The sequence below is a fragment of the Myodes glareolus genome, chromosome 15, assembly GCF_982192425.1.
Source record: "Myodes glareolus chromosome 15, mMyoGla1.1, whole genome shotgun sequence".
Lineage (NCBI taxonomy): Eukaryota > Metazoa > Chordata > Mammalia > Rodentia > Cricetidae > Myodes > Myodes glareolus.
In genome coordinates, this window is record NC_142040.1 from 23,773,137 (window position 1) to 23,797,661 (window position 24,525).

A 24,525-nucleotide genomic window follows, 5' to 3' on the forward strand; every position below is an offset into this window, starting at 1 on the left:
TATGTTAATCCTCACGCATGTAAACTTTATTGGAGAGTAGCAAGATGTACTCACAATGACGATTTCTTTTCCTTTTTCCCATCGTTCATTGATACTTACCACATTCACATGAGAACCATGGTTTCTGTAGTAATAGTCTGTGCCCAGCATGCCAGCATATGCCTGCAGTCCCAGCACTTAGCATTCTGAAGGAGGAGGATCACAAGTTTGAGTCCAGCCTAAGCTACATAGTGAAACAATGTTTCAAAAAGCAGAAAGATGAGCTAATTGATGAATAGAGGCGATACCTATAATTATTTTCTATAGCATTTTTACATGAAAAAATCACTTTCTGAAAATGAATAAACTGAGCAGCCAGGCACCCTGTAGCTTAAGACAAAAGAAAACCCGGAAGGATGGGTGTCCTTTCCGTGAGTCAGCTGCTGCTGTCCTGGTATCACAGTAACTGAGTTATTACTGTTCACAGGTGATTTCCAGCTTGTCTCAGGCCATCGGCAAGCAAAAGGAAAGGGCAGAGTTGATGAAAACCTTCTTCCACTGGCGAATCAGCCATGTCAAGTCAAGACAGGATGTGAGTATGAAAAGATGACCACTGTCAGTCAGTTGTTAGGCTTCTAATTAGAGAGACTTTAGGGTGACTTACTAGAACTCTTGCTAAAGTCAAAGATTTGTTTTCTAATGAGTCGATACAAATTAGGTTGTAATGTTGCTCTGATTTCAAGAAATTTGCTTTTGATGCATTTAGAAAAATACCTCTCAGATTGTATTGATGTAGGACATATATATATGATAGATAAGCCTTTTGCTGCTTCACTGTGCTTTAACAAGAGTTGACCCTGACTTTTAAATACTTGGCGATGAAACTCTTTAAGACACTTGACCTTGGAAGCAGTTATTTGGGAAAAGAATTTGTAGTCTTAAATAGGCCATTTGCTTCCTTTCTTGTTTCTGCTTCTGACATGTCTATTCAAGTATAGCAGCTTGATGCGTGTTCTCAGCTCCTCAAGGCTGCAGCAGGGGGATCGCTTGAGCCCAGGGTATGGTCCCAGCCTGGGAAACATAACAAGATGTTGGCTCTAAAAGAAATGCTGATGATAATAAGTCCTAAGTACATCCTCTTCATAAAGAGGCATTACTATTTTTACACTTAAAATGAAGCAGGTGGTGTTTGTTTGAGACTTGACTTAGTGTGAGAATTAAAGGTCATATTAGGTAGGTTTTGACAAGTTTATACCAGAATATCATACTTTTAATGAGTAAATGCTCTGTATATCAAAAATAGTGCTAGTTTGTAATATTTGTTCTTTATTAGTGATAATTGTTATTTATTAAATTAACAAAGAACAATAAATTAATGAAGGAATAAATGTTTGTATGCACTGTGGTCTCAGCAAATGAGAGGTGGGGGCGGGAGGATTGTGAATTATCAGCTTAGCATGCAGAGCAGAAAACACTGTGTTAAAAGTAGAAAAGTGGAGCTGGAGAGAAGGCTCAGCAGCTAAGGGTGCATGCTGCTCTTGCAAAGGACCTTGGTTCCCAGCACCCACACCAGATGGTTTATAACCAACTGCACCTCCAACTCCAGGGCATTTACCACCTTCTGGCCTCCACAGGTGCCTGCACTCACATACATGGACACACGTCACAAAATTTTAAATAAGACAACTGACTGAAATGCAGAAAAGTATGAATATGTATATGCCATAAAAACAGAATGTAGAAATCTCTGATTAAAAGAAATGAATATAGACATGAATATAGACATGAATATAGAAAATAAAGTCTATATTCATATAGCCCTGGAGTAGTCCTAAGAGATCAATACTTAAGGAGAATATTATTATGAATCTCCTTTAAGAGTACCTTCTATTAGATCTCCTGAGTAAGTTGGGAACTTGGGGATAATGGGAGAGGGTAGAAGGGGGGCTGGGAGAGAGGGGAGTGGAGAAAAATATATAAATAAAAGCAATAAATAAAAATAATTAATGGACCAAAAAAAGTATCTTGTATTAACCCCGTGTATCAAATACACATTCATCACATTGAAACAAGGTATCAAGGGGTTGGAGACATGGTTCAGTCAGTAAAGTGACTGCTGGTCTGCTGCATAAGCATGAGGGCCTGTGTTCACATCTCTAGCTCTCAAATCAAAGCCATGCATAGCAGCACTTAGGGGCTGGAACGGTTGGAGGATTCCTAGAACTCATTGTCCACCCTAACTGAATCAGTCTCTAAAAATAAGGCAGAGAAATAGAGGAAGATAACCTACATGCACATACACACGTGTCCATGCCCATGTGAACATGCATACACCACACTTAGGATGGGTGGATGGGTGAGACTGTCTAAAATTAGTGTGCCATAATTTTAAAAGTATGTGTTAAGTGACACAGATGAGAATATGTATTTTAAATGCTGGCTGGAACTGTCAAGTTGTCATCACTTTTGAATAGTATCTTAATTTTAAGAAAATGAAGAAATGCAACTACTTGAAAAGCATTCACTGATGAAAGAAAAATAGTTGATGTTCCCTATTTGTTCAGCGTGGTGTTGCAGAGGGTGACAGTGTGAGGTAATTATTTCCACAAACAAAAGGGAAAGTAGAACCACGTGAACTATAGCTACCACCTTCCACCTTCTAGCCATCTGTTCCTCTCCAGTTCCTGCTTTCAGCTAAAGGTCGCGCAGACTCATGAGTGAGGTGACACATTTCTTGTTTTCCCTTTGACTTGATAAGTCCTGTTGAGCTGTAATGCCTTGGTCAAGAACGCAGGCTCTAGAACCAGGCAAGCCTGACTTCTCCATCCCCACCTAAGTGGCCCCATCCATTACTGAACCTCTCTAAGCCAGTTTCCTATGTGCAGCAGCAGCGTGATTGTATAGGATTAGTGATGGCATCCGTGCCCTTCCCGCTGTGCTGGTTTTGTTACATTCCCCATTTACCAGTTCTCTATGGTTCTGAGGTTGGGTGTTGCCTTTGTTCAGGTCTATGAAGGTAAACTGGCTGACCAGTACTTCCAGAGAACTTTGCTGAAGAAAGTCTGGAAGGGCTGGCGTTCCGTGGTTCAGAGGCAATGGAAAGAGGTGGTAGAACGGGCATGCCAAGCGAGGGCTGAAGAAGTCTGTGTGCAGATCTCCAATGATTATGAAGCCAAACTTGCTATGGTAAGCTGCCCACAGGATCAACTAAGCAGGGCTCACAGGGGCTCACAGAAGCTGAAGCAACAGTCACGGAGCCTGTATGGGTCTGAGCTCAGTCCTCTGCATATATGTTACGGTTGTATAATGTGGTGTTCTTGTAGGACTCTTAACAGTGGGAGTAGATATGTGTCTAACTCTTTTGCCTGCTCTTGGGACCCTTTTCCTCCTACTGGGTTTGTGCCTAGTTTTGTTGTAACGTATCATTCTTTGTTTGGTTGATATCTCTGGGAGTCCTGTTCTTTTCTGAAGGGGAGCTAAGGAGGAGCGGATCTGAGGGAGAGGGGAGGCTCGGTGGGGTATTGAAAGGGAGAGGGGAAACTGAACAGGATGTAATATATGAGAGAAAAATAGATAAAAATAAAGTTTCCACTTTGTATAGTAGAAGAAAAGTGTAGAGCACAGCTCTGAGCCCCGCACTTCAAGAAAGTAGACTGAGAACTGAACTCCGTTCCTCCTGCTCATAATTTAAGCAGTTTCCTGACTGAGACATCTCACTAGCTCTGTAGAATTTATTTTCAATACTATTGTTATAAGAAAGAAAGACTTTTTCCTTTTAATATGATTTCAAAAGGCCCTTTGCATTCCAAATGTCTAGTTTTCTCTGACCCCTTTCATGTTCCAAATGATTCCTATGGAAACAATGTTAATTCTATTATTGAAACTCAGAGGAAAAATAATTCAATTTTAAACATTTGCTTTATATCGAATTTACATAGGAGCATAGTTTATTTAAATTAATAAAGATAAACATTTTTAAATGTTTGTTCTTGGCTGTATACACACTAAGAATTATAGCCTGACTGGGTCCAGTAGCATATATCTATAATCTGAGCACTTGGGAGGTAGAGAAAGGAGTATTTCAAGGTCACCATTGACTGACTGCATGGCAAGTCAGCGATCAGCCTAGGCTACAGAGGACCCTGTCTCAGAGGATTAATTAAGTAGATAAAAAGCAAAGAATAACCTTGGTCTAGCTTTTGACAATAATATTCTTTCTTGTGTTTCAACCCCCTCCCCCTTTGTGTAATTTTTTAGTTATCTGGAGCTTTGGAGAATGCAAAAGCTGAGATTCAAAGAATGCAGCAAGAAAAAGAGCACTTTGAAGACTCCATGAAGAAAGCGTTCATGAGGGGGGTGTGCGCATTGAACCTTGAAGCCATGACCATATTTCAGAACAAAAACGATGCAGGTGAGTAATTTATGGATGATTCTCTGCTTAGTTTCAAAAGAAATGAGGGGAATCGTGACTGGTTGGTTATATTCTGAGTGTGCCTGGTCTCTACATCACTCATCTGTGCTTTCCTAGGCTCTGAATCCACCAGAATAGTGAGCGTATTCATTGCCCCTTGTGCTTTAGAGCTGATGAATAGGAGTTTCAGTTTTTACTTAAGCTCAGTGATAAAATGATTCCTTCCATTTGTCTTTTTATCTGTCTATATATCTATCTATCCATCCATCCATCTATCTATCTATCTATCTACTATCATCTGTCTGTCTGTCTGTCTATCTATCTATCTATCTATCTGTTTATTTGAGGCAGCATCTAAGTTGGCCTCAAATTCATGTCCTGCTTCAGTTTCTCTGGACTGGAATTTTAGGCATGCATCACCATGCACAACCAAAATAATGTTTAATTTTAACATTTAATATTTTGAGGTTCTCTTAACTAATAATTTTAATGCCTCTAAAGATAAAATTTCTAGTTTCATTTTTGCATAAGTTGCCACATTTCATAGAAAAGTTAGTTGATTAAATATTTCTAACCTAATCATAGTTTCCTAAAACCTATTAAATCGGCAAAATAATTTTTTTAAGTCTATATAATACCTGGAGTCTTTTTGTAATAGTTTGTCTGCATGAATTAGAACACTATAAACTGCTATCAGTTTATAGTGGGGCCGTTTCTCTCATTGGGCTTTAGACCCCTTCTCCAAGTAAAGCCCATAACATACCTGCTTCAGGGAACTCTTGACAGAGGCAGTGCAGTGAACAGAAGACATCCTGTAAGACAACACAGTCGTGTAAGACCCTGCTTAGCATACAGTTGTCATCTTGAGTCAGGCTCCCAAGGTCATGAAAGTACATGAGCACTTCTTCAGTATTGCCTAATATTACATCCAACTGGGGGACTCTGCTAATAAATCAGAGATGACTTCATCTCGTTACACTGTGATTTGATTATACTGTGAAAAACGTGTCTGTGCTTGACTTGCCTTCGTTTTAAAGCATCAGCAAACATTTATTATTAAGTCACAAATGGTACTTAGTGGTGATGTTAGGGCACCATCTTTCTACCAGAATTAGCCGTTGACTATAGTCTGTATACAGGTTAGACAGTGGCAACTTAGAATTGCAAACCTCAAGGATGACTAGTGTGCCTCACTATACCCAATACTTTGGTCACCACACTAGCCACTTACTTTTTTGTTTATTTATTGCTTTTCATTGTATTTATGTATTTATCTGTTTGGAGGAAGGAGGGCGTGCACAGGCCATGGCACAAATTGTAGAGGTTGGGATGTTAGAGTCAGGTCTCTCTTTCCACCATCCTGCAGTTGAACTTAGGCCATCAGATTTGGTGACGCGCACTTTCACTAGATGAACCCTCTCACCTGCTCCCCTAGATCTTACTGGGGCTTTTTGTGAAATAGGCAGAAGATGACAGTAAAGCTTAAGTTCTATTTGAGAGTTAGCTTATTCATGAGATTTCACTTCATTAAAGTGATTTCAGTTCCATGAAACCTTTGCTGGCTTTTGGGTCTTCATTTTAAAACATCCTTAAAATGGTGGGTGCAGAGTTGTTAAGCAGATTCAGACACGGCGTAAGTGAGAAAGCTGTCTCCCGGTCAGAGGTCTGTGAGCAGAAACTTCGTAATGAGTCACAGCAGTGAGAGCCGGTCACCTGCCTCTTCGTGCCTGACCTTTTCTCTGCTTTTAAGTCATGGATATCTGCCATGCAGGATTACTTTCTGCCAGAAGCATATTAAACCTCTGTGGGAGGGTATGTGGGGTGTGCTCATGAGTGTGTGCTTGTGTATGTGTGCCGTTCCCAAAGAATAGGTGATATTTTATGTGGAACAGTTGCTCCCACCGAGTTGGAAGGACCTTTGAACTGTGATCACTGTTAAACTTTAACAAGGTCACGGTCGCTGTGTCTGTAGTGTGCAGACCTTCGACAGTGTCTTCCTCAATGTCTCCATCTCACTGCATTTTCAAATTCAAGTAAAGTTCAAGTGAAAACTGGGTGAAGACCCTTGTCCTACCTTCTGAAAGTTGTCTCCCTTCCCTCCCTAGAGCAGGGATGGGTCCCTTTGTGAGGGCACCATCCCTACAGCTGATTCAGCAGGCAGGTGCTTTTTACTCATAATTTATGTCTCATTTATTTATAAAACTTAAAATGTTAAGAGCGAAAACACCTTGTTTTTGTCCAAATAGAAGAATAACTGAAATGAGGAGGATTGCTGATGTGGGAAGGCCGTTTGTCAGTATGTCTGTGTGAGGTGGGAAGGCGCAGATCTCCCACCCTGTGTGAGCACATACACCACCACTGTGGCTGTGTTTCCATGGCAGTCCAGGCAGGCTCCAGCTGAGCGCGTCCTTAATTCTTAGCTTGTAATTAAGTGCAGATCATTTGTTAGCTTTCACCTCATCTGAAGTTATTAGCCCGTGAATACTACACTAAGTATAGTAAGAAGTGAACAGTGAACCCCCAAGACGACAAGTGTCTGCATTTTCATTAGAACTGTGTTTTAGCCACTACTCTTTCCCTTGTCCGGAGGACTGTAATCGGAATTTGGACTACTGTTAATAGAATGGTTTTGTGGTTTGTAGGGGTAGACTTCACGAACAATAAAAGGGAGGAGAGTGGTCCCGCTGGTCCAGGAAGAGAGCTCTCTGCTCATTTGGATTCATCTTCATCTACAATACCTTCATCAGTTCCGCCACAGCTGCTGCCATCCGCAACAGCAGCAGCAGGAGTGGCCAACGCCACTGCCATTCCCTCTGCCGCTTCCATGACCTCTGCTGGAGCCACATCTGCCTCTTCTGTTCATGTTCCTGTCTCTGTTCTTGGTGCAGGATCCGCAGCTGCAACTGCTCCAGAAGGAATGGTGAGTACCATGTATGCAAGTGCTGCACTGTGAAAGCCTCAAAGGCATATGTGTCTTGTTACGGTGTCGGTGGGGATCTGGCTTTTAGTCCTTCATTTGTTCGTATTTGTAATTGTAGTGCTAAGGATCTAACCTGGTTCAGCACCCATCCCCCAGCGCTGTAAAGGCGATATGGAGAACATAGAGGAGAATGTCAGTGTGACACTTGGCCAGCACACAAGAGTACAAAACAGGAAGTGGCTGAAACTTTAGTTTGTAGTGAAAGTAATTCAAAAGTACTATTCCAGAAAAATAGTTTGCACTTGAGAAAATTAATAGCAAACTTTCTTTGAAGCAAAATAGTGGGTATTTTCAAGGGCTTAGAGGCTCAGAGAATTTTCTATCCCCTTTTTCGTAGGTGACCTCTCACACACAAGTGATTACATCTCTCTGCATCTGTAATCCTGCTGAAATGAGGCAGCAGCCTCTCCTTCAGGCTTTGCGGTCTCCGTAAGGGAATGTTTAGAGAAGGGGGCTGCACGGAACGGAGCCTTAGTGTGGAAAGTGTGTATTTGAGATAGATAATTAATGAAGCTGTTGACAGAGCCCATCCTGGCTAGGACTCGAGAGGGAACTCAACTCTGCAGCCCTCTTTCCTGTCCAGTGTTGCTCTCACACAAAGGCATGTACATTAGAAAGCTCTCAAGGCAGCTCTTTGCCTCCCTGCTTGATTCTAGCTGTTGGTGTAACAGGAAAGGCAATAGAAAGGCGTTTCAGTCTTTTTTTCACTCTTTTGTGTTGGGGGGGGGGAGAGAGAAACAGAGACAGACAGACAGACAGACAGACTCTCTCACCCCAGGTTGGCTTCCAGTTTGTACTAAGTTCCTGCCTGGGCCTCCCCCATGTTGAGATTACAGATGTGAATGCTGAACTCTGCTGCATTGTCCTGAACCCTTCCCAGTGGGCCATGACCAGCACCACTGTTCTAGAGTGTTCTCTATAAATGAAGAGACAGGTTTGACCAGACAGCTAGTCGTATTTTAGCTTCTAGCTCACTTGAATTTCTTTCTTTTAGAGCTACTAAGTTTGGAGGAAAATATGTTGAGATCCGCTACTTGTTATGTTTGCTCTTGACCAAAGTTAAAGTACATAGCACATGTATATATAGTAGGAGAACTATGCATGTGTGGAGGAGTTTTGACTTAGAAAGAAAACTAAAATTCAACCTTGACATTTGTTGAGTTGTGTTTATGCATCCCAGAGTGCAGTCCTATGTAGATGACCTCATTTAAATGAGCACAGTAGTAGTTCATTTAAATGTCTAATTTGCTGTTCATGTTGCTTATGCAGTTCACATACACAGCACTAGATATCTGAAAATCTCCTCCTCAAAATAGGACTACATCAGCGTCTACATTTAGACCTGCCCCTGCACGCAGGTGTGCATGTGAGGGAGTCTGCTCCTGCCCTCATGTTGCTTACTTCCTCGGATAATTCTGAAGTCTTCGAAACATGAAAAACATAGTTATGTAGACAGCCCTTCTCCTTTATGACATGCACGCACGCACACACACATACACATGCATGAGCCTCCAATTGTCCTGGTGGTTGTGGGGATCTGGCTTTGTAGTCCTTCACTTGTTCATATTTGTAAATGTAGTGCTAAGGGTCTAATCCAGTTAAGCTCCCATCCCCCAGCGCTGTAAGTGGGATACGGAGGACATAGAGGAAAACGTCAGTGTAAACATGATCAAAGCTTGTATGAACTCACAGCCTGCACAGGGCTGCACCAGTCTGCAGCAGATCGTTTGCATATATGTTACGGCTTCCAGTTTAGTGTTTTATGAACTCCTGAGTGCGTGGACAAGTAGATCTCTAAGTCTTGTGCCTTCTCTTGGGCTCTTTTCCTTCTGTTTGTTTGCCCAATTCTGATGTGTTAGGGTTTTTAATCTTACTACATTTTATTATTATCCCTTAGAAGTCTGTTTGTTTTCTAATGAGAGACAGAAGAGAAGTATACCCAGATGGGAGGGGAGTTAGGGAGGAACAGGGAGGAGTAGAGAGAAGGGAAACCGTAATCAGGATATATTATGTGAGGGGGGAAAAATCTATTTTCAATAAAAGGGGCAAAGAGTAAGATGCATTTAAAAAAAAGAGTCAGTGTGCTACTTGGGTCAACCCACAGAAAGTGCTCAAGATAAAGTAGCTAAACCATTAGTCTGTATTGGAAAGTAATCCAGAAGTCCTGTCACAGAAGTGACAGTTAGAGCGCACATGCGTGCCAGGACCTAGAGAACATCTTCCAGGCAGGAGACAGGAGACTCCCAGGGAATCCTTCTGTAAGAACAGTGTGAAGGTTTCTCCTTTGTGTAGTTGAAATGCTCAGACTCACCGCAAATGTGTCTTCTTGTTTTAAAAAGAAGTATAGGCAGTTAGCCCCCCAATTATCTTCAGCTCACAGAGCTGGACAGTAGATGGCGCCGTGCTCCTCTGCTTCTAGAGTAGTTGGAGCCACTGAAAGAAATGCTCCTTTAGTTGGAGTTCCAAACTGTTTACTCAAGTTTCTCATCCAACTTCTCCAGCCATCAGAATGCAAAATGATAAGTATTGTGAGGTGACTGGTACACTTTCCCTTTTTATAGAAGAGGAAATTGAGGTTTATAGAAAGGCCAACCATTTGTGGACATAATTAGCACTCAAAAGAGCCCGTTTTCAGCAGACAGCCAGGCTAGGTGTGGTTATGGATTATAAATAAATCACCTTTCTAGTATAAGCCTTACTCCGTGTGTTTTCTAATTTCCAATGTCAGTTTTTGTTCAACACTATCTGTTATTAATTTTGTTTTCTCCCTGTCACCTAATTTAAAGAAATCTTTTCTAATAATTTTTCATGTAGATTCTTTCTGAAACAGCCTCATGCCTTTAAAGACAGCTCGCTTTTCACCAGCTTAAACGATGTTTGGGCTACATAAGTATTTTATAAATTTGTATGATGTCAGGTAATGCCCATATTGGCCAAAAGAGGGCATCTGAGCCCCTGGGGCTGGAGTTCTAGGTGGTTGTAAGTCAGCCACTATGGTGCTGAGAACAAAGCCCAGGTCCTCAAAGAACAGGAGGTGCTGTTAACAGCTGCACTGTCCCCCAGCCTTTACTTCTTGTAAACACAATACAGTTAGCAAGTGACAGACCAGTGGAGACAACCCGTGCCACCATGTGACTTTTGCACGTGTGACTGTGGTGGAATCTCTACATGTGTCTTCAGCAGATGTCCTCTCGTCATCTCCTGAGGTAGTCGAAAGCAGTTCTTAGCTGGGTTGAGGTAGCTGAGCATCTGTCTGTATTTGCTGGCTACTCTGGTGTTTGTCATTCCAAACTTTTCTGAGTTGTCTTGCATCCCTCCCTCTCCACAGGAGATGAGCTGCTGTGGAGGAGCGTGTCTATCACCTTCAGGTGATGGAGGCTCAGTTCTGCCCCAGTCTTCAATACTTGGCAAGGCTTTGGTCATTGGGTTTTTCCCCACTGCTAAGAATCACACCCAGGGCTCAACACACAAGTGCTCTAGCATTGAGCTGATTCACATCTCCAGGTGATTTTCTTGTCAGCTATTAATTTTATTTCTAAAATAACATTTATGATTCCGCATTTGGAGTTGAGGCCCAGCTTACTGGTGGAATAAATCCTTGGCATACATGAATCATAGGTTCAATCCCTAATTACCACTCTCCCAAAAAATAATCTTCATTCATTCACAAAATATTCTATACCTCACACTTGCTGGTGTGTATGTTATAAATGTGTATTATGTATGAATTCCTGAAGGTAGAAACATGAATTTAGTCCAAAACATTTGCGAACATCTTTTCTTAATTTATTTTTATTGTTTTGGTTTCTCGGTGGCTTTGGAGCCTGTCCTGGAACTAGCTCTTGAAGACCAGGCTGGCCTCGAACTCACAGAGATCCCCCCACCTCTGCCTCCCAACTGCTGGAATTAAAGGCATGTGCCACCGCTACCACCACAGCCTGGCCTGTTTTTTTATTGTTTCTAAGTGTGAGTTGGGGGGGCAGGGTGCCTGCAGAGGCTGGAAGTGTCAGACCCCCCTGGAGTTAGATTACAGGTGTTTATGTGCCTCTGATTTGGGTGCTGGGATTTCAACTCAGTTCCTCTGAAGAGCAATCCATGTGCTTAACCACTGAGCCATGTTTGCAACCCTGTGAACATCTTAAAATCCGAGATTTGTTTGCACAAATACATAAGATCAGTATCACTAATTTCAAAAGCAGTCCCTATGTTTTCAGCAATAGTCCTCCAAATCCCCTTCCCCAAGCTGTTAGCTGTTTGTTTCTGTTGCCTTCTTCCTGTAGACGAAGGGTTTGAGCTGTGACACAATCTTAGCCTTCTGCCGCCCCCCTTCCTGTGTGTTCATGTTTAGACATAGCTATTCCAGCTTTAAATTAAATCAGTACTTGAGATTCCTGTGTAAATATAGCTAAGCCTTGGATGTATATAATGACATTTCCTTCCAGCATGTTTTTTGTTCCTAGAATTAATTGCTTCATTTTTGCCTTTGCTTGGGTTTTTACAGAACTATAATGAATTCTTTGCAGATTCTTTAAGGATTGGACAACCCTATTAAATGTTGTTTTCCTCTGGGTTGTTTTAATTTCCCCAGAGCCAAGTCTCCTTGATTAGCCTCTCCATGATTCAGTAGACAGCTCTGATCATCTGCAGCTGGATGCAGATAGAAACCCTTGGATAGGCCCCATGGGGAAGGACCAGTGTTTAATCAATGCTTTTGGAAGAACTATTGAGGAAAAAACATGCATTTGGATTAATACTTCACATGGCATTTTCAGTTTCACCAAAACGAGTACATGTCAGAGAACATAAGTACTGCAGCTATCCTAAGCAGATCATTTTCTCCCTCAAGTAAGAAGAGCTAATGATAAGATTAAAGACTGTGGGTACTGAAAATTGAAACACGGGCTGGGGAGATGGCTCAACCAGAAAAAGTACTTGAGAACCTATTTCCAAACCCTAACACTTATTTTCAAAATAGTCGGGCATGATTGTACATGACTGTAACTCCAGCACGGGGTGTACAGGAGAACCAGGAGACAGATAGGTGGATCCTGGGAGCTCAGTGGCCGGGCAGCAAGCCTAAATGAACAATGTGCTTCTGTTCAGTGAGACCCTGTCTCAGAGCAGCAGGTCTGAGAGCAACAGAGGCACGCAGCCTCTCTCTGGCTTCTGCATATGTATGTACAAGCATTATCACATGCAGATTGAACATCCGAGGAAGGAAGGAAATACATAATGTTTATATGACTAGGTAAGTATCTGCAGTCCTTAAATGAAGTTAGTACCCAACTAACTATTAAAAATAACTATTAAAAATGTTTGTTTGTGGAGCTAGGAATTAGACCCATGGGTCCATTCGTGGCATACCAAAATCACTCAGTAATACTCCCAACCCAGCTGTTGCTAGGGTGTGCGCGCGTGTGTGTCTGTCTGTCTGTCTGTCTGTCTGTCTGTCTGTGAGAGAGAGCAAGAGAGAAAGAGAATACCTGAAACTTGTGGTCTTCCTGCCTCAGCCTCCCAGGTGCTGACTCGCACATTTGTACCACCCTGCCCAGGATTTGGAGCTATTACATTGTTTTAATAGCAACAGTCCTTTCCAGTTCTGACCTACAGTTAAAGAACTAACAAGCTGTAGTATAAATATGAAACATTAATGAAGCATTACAAGTTAAATCAAAGCACATGCCCTTACACTGAGTGGAGCATTTATGTAATTGACAGTGTTAAAAGGAAATTATACCTCACTCTTGATATGCATGTCATCTTTCTTCAATGTCGTCTAGTAGTAACAAATAAAAGTTTTAAATGTTGAAGTTGTGTTTTGATATGATCATCCCATTCTTGCAGTATCTCTACAAAAATAACTGAAAGTGTTTTTACCAAAAAAAAATTTACCAAATGTAATAGGAAGAGAACAGAGAAAAAGAACTAGTCTGTCATATGAAATCGTTCTTCGCAAATTATTTTAGGTTTCTGTATTTGTGAAACATATTGTTAAAGTTTTTTCAGCAGGACAAAAGCATATATGTAATGATGATAATTCTATGTACGGATTAAAGTCATAACGCAGATAGTGGTGGTGTTATGGAGGATGAGTGGGGAGAAGGGAAAGTGGGCGAGAGGTGGTATGTTTGATGGAGTGACCTCAGTGGCAGTGGTAAGGAATCTGCATGTAAAAAAAGCCTCCTGCAGCACCATTGTGCTGGTGTCAGTGTGATTGACTTCTAGTAGGACTTGATCCTGCAGGAACCTAAGAGAACAAAAGGATACTTCCTGGGAATCTGTCATTTCAAAATAAGGATTTTAAATCTCAAAAAACATTTTTAGACAGTTGACATGCCAAGGTTAGAGAAATGTTTTGAAATTTGGGAATATTGAGGTTTTGTTTTGCTTTTTTGTCTCATTAGCTTTTAAGTGCTGTGTGTTTTCTTTGAAAGTTACACAGCCAAGTCATGTAAATTGTGCAGTGGCTCTTCCTCCGACTGGGTCTTTGGTTTGTTTTGTAGTACATACCAAGAGTTGTGACCTCAGCCCAGCAGAAAGCCGGGAAGACGATTACAGCGCGGATCACGGGTCGGTGTGATTTTGCTTCCAAAACTAGAGTCAGCAGCAGTTTGGCTATCATGGGAGTTTCTCCTCCCATGAGCTCAGTCGTCGTGGAGAAGCATCATCCAGTCACAGTGGTGAGTCCTGTCAGGAAGTCTTTCTCATGAGTTTGTCCCCTAATCAACCCCGACATTCATGGTTGGTCATTGTTGCCATCAATCATACTTAAAATTTTCTTCTGTTAAGGAAGATGTTTATTCCAAATGGCATAAAAATCATCAAACAGAAAAGGTAATCTGTTATGTCGACTGCTAAAACAGTAAACTTTAAAGATTCCATGTAAAAAGAGAAAAAAGAAAGAAAAATAATTTACTGGTAAACGAACTCTTCATGCAGCGGGTGTTGATTGTAAGAAAATGTCCTACATTAGACTGCTTACTCTTGCCCTTGTATTTTCCAGTCTCCTTCAATAGTGTATCTAGCCTATCTCTATATTAAAGGGTGGTGAGTTGCAAGAAATACATAAGATGTAAGGGAAGACGCACAGACTTGAAGCAGCAGGCAAGTGAGAACATCCCAGTTGCTGCACCTGGACAGAGCTTCAAGTCAGATAATCCGGCCTCCAATTTCTCTTCTGTGAAATGGGGTTGACAAGAGTACTGAACTTCTGGAACACTGTCAGAATTCAGGAGTAAATGAGATGATACCAAAAGTAATGACATATGCAGGGGTACTGTGGAGACCACAGAGCCATTAGGAATCATGACTCCCTAGAAAGTTACTAGAAAAGGAATACGAGGTTTTGTTTCTTTTTTCTAATCTTTGAGTGTTTGTTTGCATGTATGTCTGTGCACCACATGTATGCCTGATCCAGAAGAGGGCATCAGAGCCCCTGGAACTGGAGTTACAGATGGTTGTGAGCTGCCATGTGGGAGCCAGGAATTGAACCTGGGTCCTCTGGAAGAGCAACAGGTGCTCCAGGCTGTCTCTCCAGCCCTAGTGTTTTAGAGAATAAAGAAATTGAGGGAGTAGAATCTTTTTTCTTATTTAAGTTTTTATTGAATTAAAATAAAATCACATCATTTCTCCATTCTTTCCCAAACTGAACTTGTTTTATATCAGCTTCTTGTTGTGATGGAGTAGAATTTTATCTACTTTCATCGATTCCTTTTCTCCTAATATTACATCATCCTTTCCTGTTTTCCTTAATTTCCCTGAGTTCAGGTGAAGCCTCCATCAAATAACTTATTCAGAGCTATACTTCGAGTAACTAGAATCTTAGAAATTCTTTAACTGTTCTCTCCTGATATTCAGCAGGCGTGCAGTATGGGCCATGAGTCAGAGATGGAGAAACCCTTCCATTCTTGCTTAGTTTTTGTCATGTGACAGTTGTGGGCCTCTGTGCTGTTTGAAGTGTTTCCCGGGAATCAAGATCTAAAACTGGCAGAAACCATCATTGCCAATAAAGCATGGATCTGTCTGTAACTCCTTTGCCCATCAGCTGGGTGTTCACTTGCTTCCAGGGCTGATTGTGTGTTTTGCCATATTTTGTAGATCACAATGCCCATGGGAACTCTAATCTCTTCCTACAGTTCCTTTTACCCAACCTCAAGGAGAAACAGCTTTGATAAATCATGTCATATTTGATGCTCGTCAACTAAAATTTCATGCCAGCTATAAGACTCGCCCATTTGTAATAGTTATCCAGGTGTTTATAGTTGGAGAAACATCTGTATAAGATACCTTCAGAAGGGAGGTTACTTTTCCACTTCTCCATAGAGGAGTTCTCACTTTTAAGACAGAATTGGACATGAGGGCCCTGTTTTATTATGCAGTCTTTGAAGTAAATATATTGGCTAAATGCATTTTTTATAAATTTTACGTGTGTGAATGTTTTACCTACATATATGTCTGTGCAGCACATGTATGCCTGGTGTCCACAGAGGCCCTTCTTGTGATCCACTATGTGAGTGCTGGCAACGAAACCCAGATCTTTTTCCTACTGAGCCATCACCCCTGCCCCTAATGCATAAAATTGTACTTGAAATATTTTAAAGATAATTTTTCAAGTGGAAGCTCCTATAATAGCAATCTGTGGACATGACTAAGAACATAACTTGATACAAATCCCCTGCCAGGTACTAAGACATTGTCACAGGTACAATAAAGTCTTAACTGGTTTTCATATGTACGTATGGCTACCATGTACGTATATACACAGTGCATATTTTTACGTATCACATAAGTAGACTGTCTGCTCTGCCCTGGCTTTAGTTCTTGAGCACTCATGTCTCTGTTCTCCTAGGCTGTGAAATGGCCTGCAGATCACCTTCTCCTCGGCGTCTGTTTGTTCCCCAGTTCTTTCCTTGTTTAGGACAATGTGGCCCAACCAGGTGTGGTGGATGTTCCACATTCCCAACATTCTGAAGCCTGGGCAGGTGGATCACAAGTCTGAGTCCAGCGTGGGCTACAAAGCCATCCCTGAAGGAAAGGGATGTTAAGGGAGCCACTTATCTTCAGGGGAGCATTCTCTTGTGTGACTATAAAATGTTGGGTCTGCTCCCAAGTGAAACCTGAGGTCTATTCACCATGGTTTGAAGCAAGGCCTGGGCTCGATAGAATAAGGAGTGAATGATGTAGAGCTGACTCTCATCCAGATACCAAAGTCCTTTTCTGTCCTTGGCCTCTATAGACATTTTCCTCTTAGAGCAATGATTCCCAGGGCTCTGGTATTAAATGTGGTTGTTGAAATATGGGTTCCTTTTAAAGAAGGTCTTCACTGTGTCTGTTTGAGTGGCAGCTCCACCCAGTGCATTGCTGGTATCTGTGGGATGTCAAATGCTTGTTGGTGTGGGGTTATAGGTGATGAAATGATGCTTCACATCTACTCTCTCAGATCATTAAAGCAGCCTCTTATCTTTACAGCAAACCATTCCTCAGGCAGCTGCTGCCAAGTACCCACGGACCGTCCATCCTGAAGGTGGCGGCATCCCAACCTCTAGGTCTCTCGGAGCCAGGCCAGCCCACACCCAGTCTCTCTCCAGCGTTCAGTCCATAAAAGTGGTTGACTAGACTCGGGTCTCTTCATTTCTCTGAGGACTGGGAGCAGAAGTCATTTATGTTGACTTTTCTGTACTGTTTAGAACATCATGGACATATCATGTTCATCTTTTCAGAATTATAAGAAACTTTCCCATCCTTTGTAACTGTATATAGAGATTATTTTAATGTTATTTTTATTTAAGCAATTAAGTAGAACTTTTTAATAAAAAAAAAAAAACTTGATTTTAAACATGTCCAGCCTGCCACTGCTTGCATTGTTGAAGGGTGTAAATCTTTTTCTGTACATTATTTCTAAAAGGGAATATTTCCACTGTTACTGAACCATAATTTACACAAAACTTGGACAGAGAACTTAGTCATTACTAAAACAAATAGAAGCTATCTGAATTTTTAAATAAAGACCAAGAGTCACACTTATATTTCTAAACACAGCTTTTTCTGCCTTCCGTGTATTGGTCTTCATCTCTAGGACTCTGCAGTTAAACCCTGAGGGAGATAGGCAACATCTGTGAAACTCCCTGCTGGGATGACCCTGCTTTCCTTCTCCTCTCTCACCCTAGTGGGGCCTGCAGCATTGAGCCTGCCTCCTCCTTGCTGCACATCCACACATGTGCTGCACAGGAGTAAGTGCCCTGCAGATCTGTGAGCTTTCCAATGGTTGGCCGGAATGGTGCCACACGCCTTGAATCCCACCACAGGGGAGGCAGAGGTAGGTGGATCTCTTCTGAGTTCAAGGCCAGCCTGATCTACATAGTGAGTTCCAGGACAGCCGGGGCTGTGTGGAGAACCCCTGTCTCAAGAAAGAGAGAGAAGGAGAGGGAGGGAGGGAAGAGAAGAAAAGGAAGGGAGGGAAGAGAGGAAAGGAAGGAAGGAAGGAAGGAAGGAAGGAAGGAAGGAAGGAGGAAGGAAGGAAGGAAGGAAGGAAGGAAGGAAGGAAGGAAGGAAGGAAGGAAGGAAGGAAGGAAGGAAGGAAGGAAATAGACCATCTGGACAGAACTGACGTTAGAGAATAAACTGCAGTTTCCTTCAATGCTTTGTTTTCTGGAGCCAAACATTTAATTAAATGGATTTCAGGATCCTCATCTGTGATGTAAGTAGATGTACTTCCTTCACTGTTGACACTGTACTTACGGAATATACAAGCAGGTGCTAAAGAGTCCATCTGGGCCTCCACTTTCTAATATGTGTGGTTTTGCTCTCTCATTTTATTATAAAAAGTCACTTTTCTTGCTGCCTCACACTTCAGAGACTAAATGTGGTATAGGCAAACATGATTCTATATTATAACAAGTGCTTAAGACTTTTCTGAATTATAGACATACCAGACAATGGTCCAGCTACTACCGTAGCAAAAGCTCACTCCTTGGGCTTGTAAGATTTGTGAATAGCAAACTGCAGCACCTCCTCTCACATCTTCCCTGTGGGCATGCTCCCCAGAACTGCCCTCTCCACCCAGCAGAGCCAAGAGGAATGGTAGGCTGCCTTAAGAGATCACTCGTGACCAGAATAAAAGTCCCCACTGTGCAGCTCGAGACATGACTCAAACGCTGAGCACACGCTGCTCCTGCAGAGGAACCTAATTCAGTCCCCAGCACCCACTTGGCAGCTTCAAACCATTTGTAGCTCCTCTGACCTGCATAGGCACCAGGAATGCATGTGTACATAACATACATACAGTCAAAACACATTTTTAAGTCTTTAAAACACACCGTAACATGGATCAATTCTTCCTCCCTCCCTCACCTGTGTGAACTGCCCCTGAGATGCATTCATCCATCCCATCTTGGAACAGAGTGTGCTTAGGATCAGATAGCCGAACTTGACACCAAGTGGAGCCAATTTGGTAGCATCCTCACCTTGCTCCTCCTCGGCTTCATGTTCATTTTCTATAGAAATCTTGGTCTAGGCTGGACCTTTGAGAAGCCCAGACAAGCTGGTTTTCAGTGTGCAAGCCAGGTCATATGGACATACTAGTGGAAATTGATGTAACTAGGACTATTATAGGCATTGGTAACTCTAAAATTGCTGTGTGTTATCCAAATCACCAAATAATTCATATTATTATTCATAAGTTAAATAACACAAGCTTGATGGAATCACTCTACAGTAAGTGTGCATTTCGTACTTATTTTACATGCAGAGATTGAGTTGGAAGGAGAGTGCTAGCATTGGTGTGGCCAAACTCAAGAACAAACTGGGATGGAACTTTTTATTTAATACTTTTTTTTAAAATTCTGGGATCTCGTGAATATATTGCCTGTTTTAAACATTCCTAGCATTACATGGGCCATTTACAATCACTGTAAGAAAAATACTTGAAACTAAATTAATAGAATTGCCTGTGATTGCCTTACCAGCTTTTCCAGACTGAGAGTCAGAGCTGGACTCTAGGTAGGTATACAGTGATAAAAGCTGGTACCTTTCGTAACTTTCCCAGGTTACAGAAGGCAGTGCTTGATTGTTGTGAGCAAAATCAGATGTACCAGAAAGTACCAAGAATTAAAATTACCCATATTTAGATCATGACGGATTTAAAAATTACTGGTGTGTGTCTGGTTTTTTCTGCATAATAGACTACACTTGTGTGGTGTAAAGCCAGCCGTGTGTGGATTTCCACAGGCAGCTTCTCCAAAGTCCCACTGGCTTGCGGTCAGGTATCACAGGTTTTTCCCTTCATCTCTCTCCCAATCTCTGGAGGAAACGTTCTGTCTATCAGAAAAGGAAGCCACGGATCTTAGAACGTCAGTAATGTTAACCTGCCCCCTGCTCGCAACCAAATATCCAATGTCAAAGCCGAATCTCCTAGTCCTGCTTTTGTGTGTGCCACCATGCTGCTCCCACCATCCATGTGGGTTTTAAGCTTGTACAGAGCTCTGCCCTTCTGCGCGTACATCAAATGACTGAAATAGGAAAATCACACAGTTTGCCTCCAGCATGAGGCTGGAGCCGTGAGAAGGTGGTATGTTCTCTCCATCCCTGGAAGAGCAGCATCTTTGGACCAGGAAATCAGTCTGCTGGGAGGTGGCTGTGGCCATCGGGAACCACAGTCAACCTGAATGTGGAGTGGGAAGCCTTTGGAATTGTTTCTTCAGCTTAGGAGACTACACATTTCTTGGAGCTTGGGTCAGTTTTACCTTTGAACTGACGAATTTTTCCTGGAAAAAAAAAACAGGATAATTATCTTAGGGTTACTATTGCTGCGATAAAACATGGTAACTAAGAGCAATTTGGGGAAGAAAACGTTTATGTGGTTTACATATCCTGAGTCACACAGTCCATTGAGGGAAGCCAAGGCAGGAACTCCAAACCCAGCAGGAACCTGGAGGCAGCAGATACTGTAGAGGCCATGGAGGAATGCTGCTTACTGGCTTGCTCCCCATGGCTTGCTCAACCTGCTTTCTTACAGAACCAAGGACCACCAGCCTTGGGGTGGCACCACCCACAATGGGTTTGGCCCTCCCATATCACTAATTAAGAAAATGCCTTACAACCAGATCTTAGAAGACATTTTCTCAATTAAGGTTCCCCTTAGATGACTCCAGCTTGTGTCAAAATGACAAAAATTAACCAGCACACACATTTGAGACCAACAGCTGATACTAAATGTAGTTCACTGTGTTCCAGGCACCATTCATTTCATCCGCACCAACCTTTAGAAATGGATGTTAATTTCTTCCCTAGTTTAGAATGGGCACACTGATGCAGTATGGTTTTAGAACCTGCTAAAGATGGCAGTGCTGGAGCCAAGGCAAGCCCTGACAACACAGCCCTGACCACTTCCTCACACTGCCGTAGTCTTCCCTCAGAGATTGCATAGGTGCATGTTGATTGGAAAGAACATATTTAAAATTGTAGGGCCTCGTGTTAGGAGGCTAGTGTCCTGCAATGTAGGTATCTGCAGTGTTCATCAATCCTGTTCCTGCTTGAAGCAATGCTGGTCCAGGTGCCAGAATGAGGCAGGCATGTAGTCAGCTCTAGGTGGAACTGCCTCCATGAAAACCATGGCAGAGGCCTCTCCACCTTTTCCTTCAGCAGCTGTCATTACTAACTCACTGATACTTTCGAATAATGATTTTCTGTAGTAGCCTTAACTGATGAAGCAGCAGTCTGTGCAACTCTGCTTTCTACCTGGAGAACACACATTTTCACAACCACTAAGCCGGTGGAGTTTGCCAATAGGAACGAGCAGCTTTGGGAGCAGGATAATTCTTGCTCAGTTGTGGAGAAGAGTTCTGGGTTGTGGAAGGTGGCTGAGCATCCGTGCCCCATCCTTGCTGTCCACACTCGGTTCAAATGCCGTGCTGAGGAGGATTGCCTGGTTGGCTTAACCAAGGCAGAAGCTGCAGTATGCCCATAAGCCACTTCGACAGCTCCATGTTCTGTTTGGCCACAACCACCCCCCATCAGACTGCTGCCAAATTCAGGGAGTAAGCCCTGCCCGCCACTGAAGGGAGAAGGGATTTATCTGTGTGGGTTTGTGGCAAAGTAACTCACCAGCTGACTCTGGGAATCCTGCACGCACCAAGGCCTCATCCAGCTGCTTGGCAGGGTTGGGCTGTGTCATCAGGGCCCCGTGCAGCCAGATGAGTAGAGCCCTGTAGCCGTGCTCACGGAAGCTCTTGTTTCCTGTGTCCAGGATAAGAGGCCAGAGTGAGGCACCACACACTGATGCCTCGTTCTGACACGTTTCTAAATGGCTGCTATTGTCTGTCCATTCTTCCTCCCAGATCTGTCGGGTCAAAAGCCCAGCAAAGGGAGGAAGCGCTTGCCGTTCCTCCCCGGTACTGTGTTATGGTGACCACCCTTTGAGAGACAGCCTGGCCCTGCTCCTCCTGTTCTTAGACCACATGGCCATCCTGACAACTATATGGGACACACAGGGAGGTGGGGCACTCTAAGGGACCAAACGGCTTTGATGCCTGCTGGAGATGACAGACAGTCCCCACACGATATGAAGATATGACGTCTTCTAGCAGGTCAGGCTCAAAGTACATATTTTACCCAGGCATCTTGTGCAAATGCAGATGTTTGGAGTCAATGGGTTTAAATGACCGTACACCGTATGACAAGGTCCCCAGTGCCCTGTGAATCTGGGCGGCAAGCATGTGCCATACAACGGCTCCAGCTCTGTACTGATATTTTGTGTGTAATCTAACAAACAAAGCTTGCCTGAAGATCAGAGCTAAGCCACTAGTTAGCCTCACACCTGGTTAAGAGCTAAGCCACAAGTTAGGCGTAAACACACTAAGCCATTAGTTAGCCGCAGAGGACAGGCAGTGGTGGCCACACCTTTAATCCCAGCATTCAGGGAGACAGAGGCAGGTGGATCTTTGTGAGTTCAAGGCCACCCTGGGCTACTCTGAATCAGTCTAAAAGAGAAACAGAGCTCTCCCAGCACTTGGGATGGCATGCCTTTAGTCCCAGCACTAGAGAGGAATCTAAGGCAGGAGCTCAGTGCAGTCTCGGTGCAGCCTGAGGTTTCGTGGAGCGCTTTGCCGCCTGCAGTCACACGGAGGACAGGGCCGCCCCTTTGTCTGAGCCTTGGTGGAGATAAGAGCTCTCCAATGACTTGGCTGCTTTGCTTTTCTGATCTTCAGCTTGAACCTCAATATCTGTCTCTGGGTTTTTATTATTCATGCTACACAATTCAGCAGGTCTCTATCTCAGGTCAGGATTAGTCAGTCTGTAAATACCTGAGAGCTAATTCTTGAGGGCTTAGGAGAGGTATTGGAATGAGAAGAAAACCTGTTGTCACTTTGGACAGTTCACAGTTACAAACACTCAATAGGTACCATGGGGCAGATGATACAAAAAGAGCCTGGGATCTTGGCAGAAAGAATGTGCTCCTCAAAAAACTAATTCTTCTTCAATACCAACATGTATTATTGTTGTATTGTCAAAGAATTGAAGTACATGTATTATTGGCTGTTCTTCAGTACCAACAACATATACCAACATTATTCGCTCAAAATCCCACAAACTTCCCGATACCAGTTGCTTCAAAAATTAAAATATGAATGGATTGTGAGTGTTGATGCCATGCTGGTGAGATTGAGCGTGTGTGTGTGTGTGTGTATGCAGATGGTGTCCTCCCAACCCTTCCCCCAACATGGTAGCGGGCTTCTTCCTGGGCAGAAGCTTCAGCAGTGACTTTTTCTATGGCAGGGCAAGCTGCAGATTTTGGTGGAAAGGCAGACTGGCCTTCCACAGGCATGTATGTAGCCTCACTTCTTTGGTTCCCACTCAATTGTGAAGCCTTCATTTCTCTTTTAGGCCAGAGTAGTCAACCTTTGCCAGGGCAGCTGACTGCAGATTCTTGGGAGTTAGCTTTCTGCCAAATTGCCAACCACTGTTGCAGACTTAGCCAAGCTAACTTCCGTTATTACCGTGATCCCTGGACTCAGCCTGTTGGGTACACTGGGCTGCTGTCCCTAACTCTGAATGCCTTCCTGTCCATGTCCCCTGGCCCTCACTCACCTGACCACTGCTCCTCAATGGCTCTGATCTGGTCCTCTGAAAAGTTCCACAAGCGGGCCAGCCTCTGCCAGTCCTTCTCCTTCAGATCTCGGTAGGCCAGGTTCCAGAGGAGCGTGCGGATGTGCCTGGTCTCCACACTGTGGTCCTGCTTGAATGTCAGTGTAGAGCATCCTGCCAAGTCCTGAATGCTCTCAGGGTGCGCCTAAATGGAAACTCACTGTAGCCAGTTATTTACAGCATGCTCGCTTGCTACCGTATATACATATGGTTAAATACGTACATGTATAAATAGACACAATATCTAACTAATTTAAATGGGATGTGCGTACACATAATATATGTAAGTAGATATAAAAGAAAAGTTCAAATTATCTCCTCAAACTTTGTATTGGTGATTATTTTGTACTAAATCTGGATATAAACTTATTTGATTAATGAAAAAATATTTTTAAAAATAAAATAATAAAATTTGGTAAGTTTTAAAAAGAGAAAAGCTTTAAAAAGAAATTAATGCTACTTAGTTAAAAGTAAGTTTTCCCAGTACCACAAACCTCAAGAAAAGAAGGGTCCATTTGGTGCAAAAATTATCGATCGTCTTCTAGCCAAAAAATATGAGGCTGCTAACAGGCATTGAAAAAATAAATGGATTGGTAGTAGTACACGCCTTTAATCCCAGCACTCAGGAGGCAGAGGCAGATGGACGTCTGTGAGTTCGAGGCCAGCCTGGTCTACATGAGTGAGTTCCAGGACAGACTCTAAAACTATACAGAGAAACCCTGTCTCGGGGGGGGGGGGGAAGGAAAGAAAAAAGAAAAGAAAAAGACATTGAACAGCATGACTTTTCAAAGTTTCAAAGTGAGTGTAGAAAACCACTTCAAGAACAAGAGAAAGTCAGCCTGAGTCTTTGGCAGCATAATGGTGATTAGGAAAATGAAGAGAAGGATAAAGAAGCAAGAAGACAAAAGAGGAACAATAAAAATAAGTCAGAGGAGGAAGATTAAACAGAATTCTACTTGTATACAAGAAACTGTTGTTTTGTAGGTGAAACAGACTTTATCGTTCTACCTGCAAG

General features: G+C 42.7%; 2 protein-coding genes across 5 annotated transcripts in view; one reads left to right on the forward strand and one right to left on the reverse strand.

Moving 5' to 3' along the window:
* The window catches only part of Poc5 (POC5 centriolar protein), a 31,244-nt gene extending 13,837 nt beyond the window's left edge, over positions 1-17,407 (forward strand). For all 4 annotated transcript variants that reach the window (XM_048441487.3, XM_048441486.3, XM_085676836.2 and 1 more), the window contains 6 exons: positions 467-571; positions 2,986-3,165; positions 4,237-4,390; positions 7,033-7,310; positions 13,874-14,050; positions 16,839-17,407. In XM_048441487.3, the coding sequence (XP_048297444.2) occupies positions 467-571; positions 2,986-3,165; positions 4,237-4,390; positions 7,033-7,310; positions 13,874-14,050; positions 16,839-16,985 (1,041 nt within the window). In that variant the 3' untranslated portion in view covers positions 16,986-17,407. The remainder of the gene's footprint in view (positions 1-466; positions 572-2,985; positions 3,166-4,236; positions 4,391-7,032; positions 7,311-13,873; positions 14,051-16,838) is intronic.
* A 1,764-nt stretch (positions 17,408-19,171) lies between these two features.
* The window catches only part of Ankdd1b (ankyrin repeat and death domain containing 1B), a 64,862-nt gene continuing 59,508 nt past the window's right edge, over positions 19,172-24,525 (reverse strand). The window contains exons 13-15 of the mRNA XM_048441498.3: positions 23,454-23,655; positions 21,471-21,602; positions 19,172-20,131 (exon numbers count right to left, since the gene is read on the reverse strand). Coding sequence (XP_048297455.3) covers positions 20,070-20,131; positions 21,471-21,602; positions 23,454-23,655 — 396 coding nt within the window. The 3' untranslated portion in view covers positions 19,172-20,069. The remainder of the gene's footprint in view (positions 20,132-21,470; positions 21,603-23,453; positions 23,656-24,525) is intronic.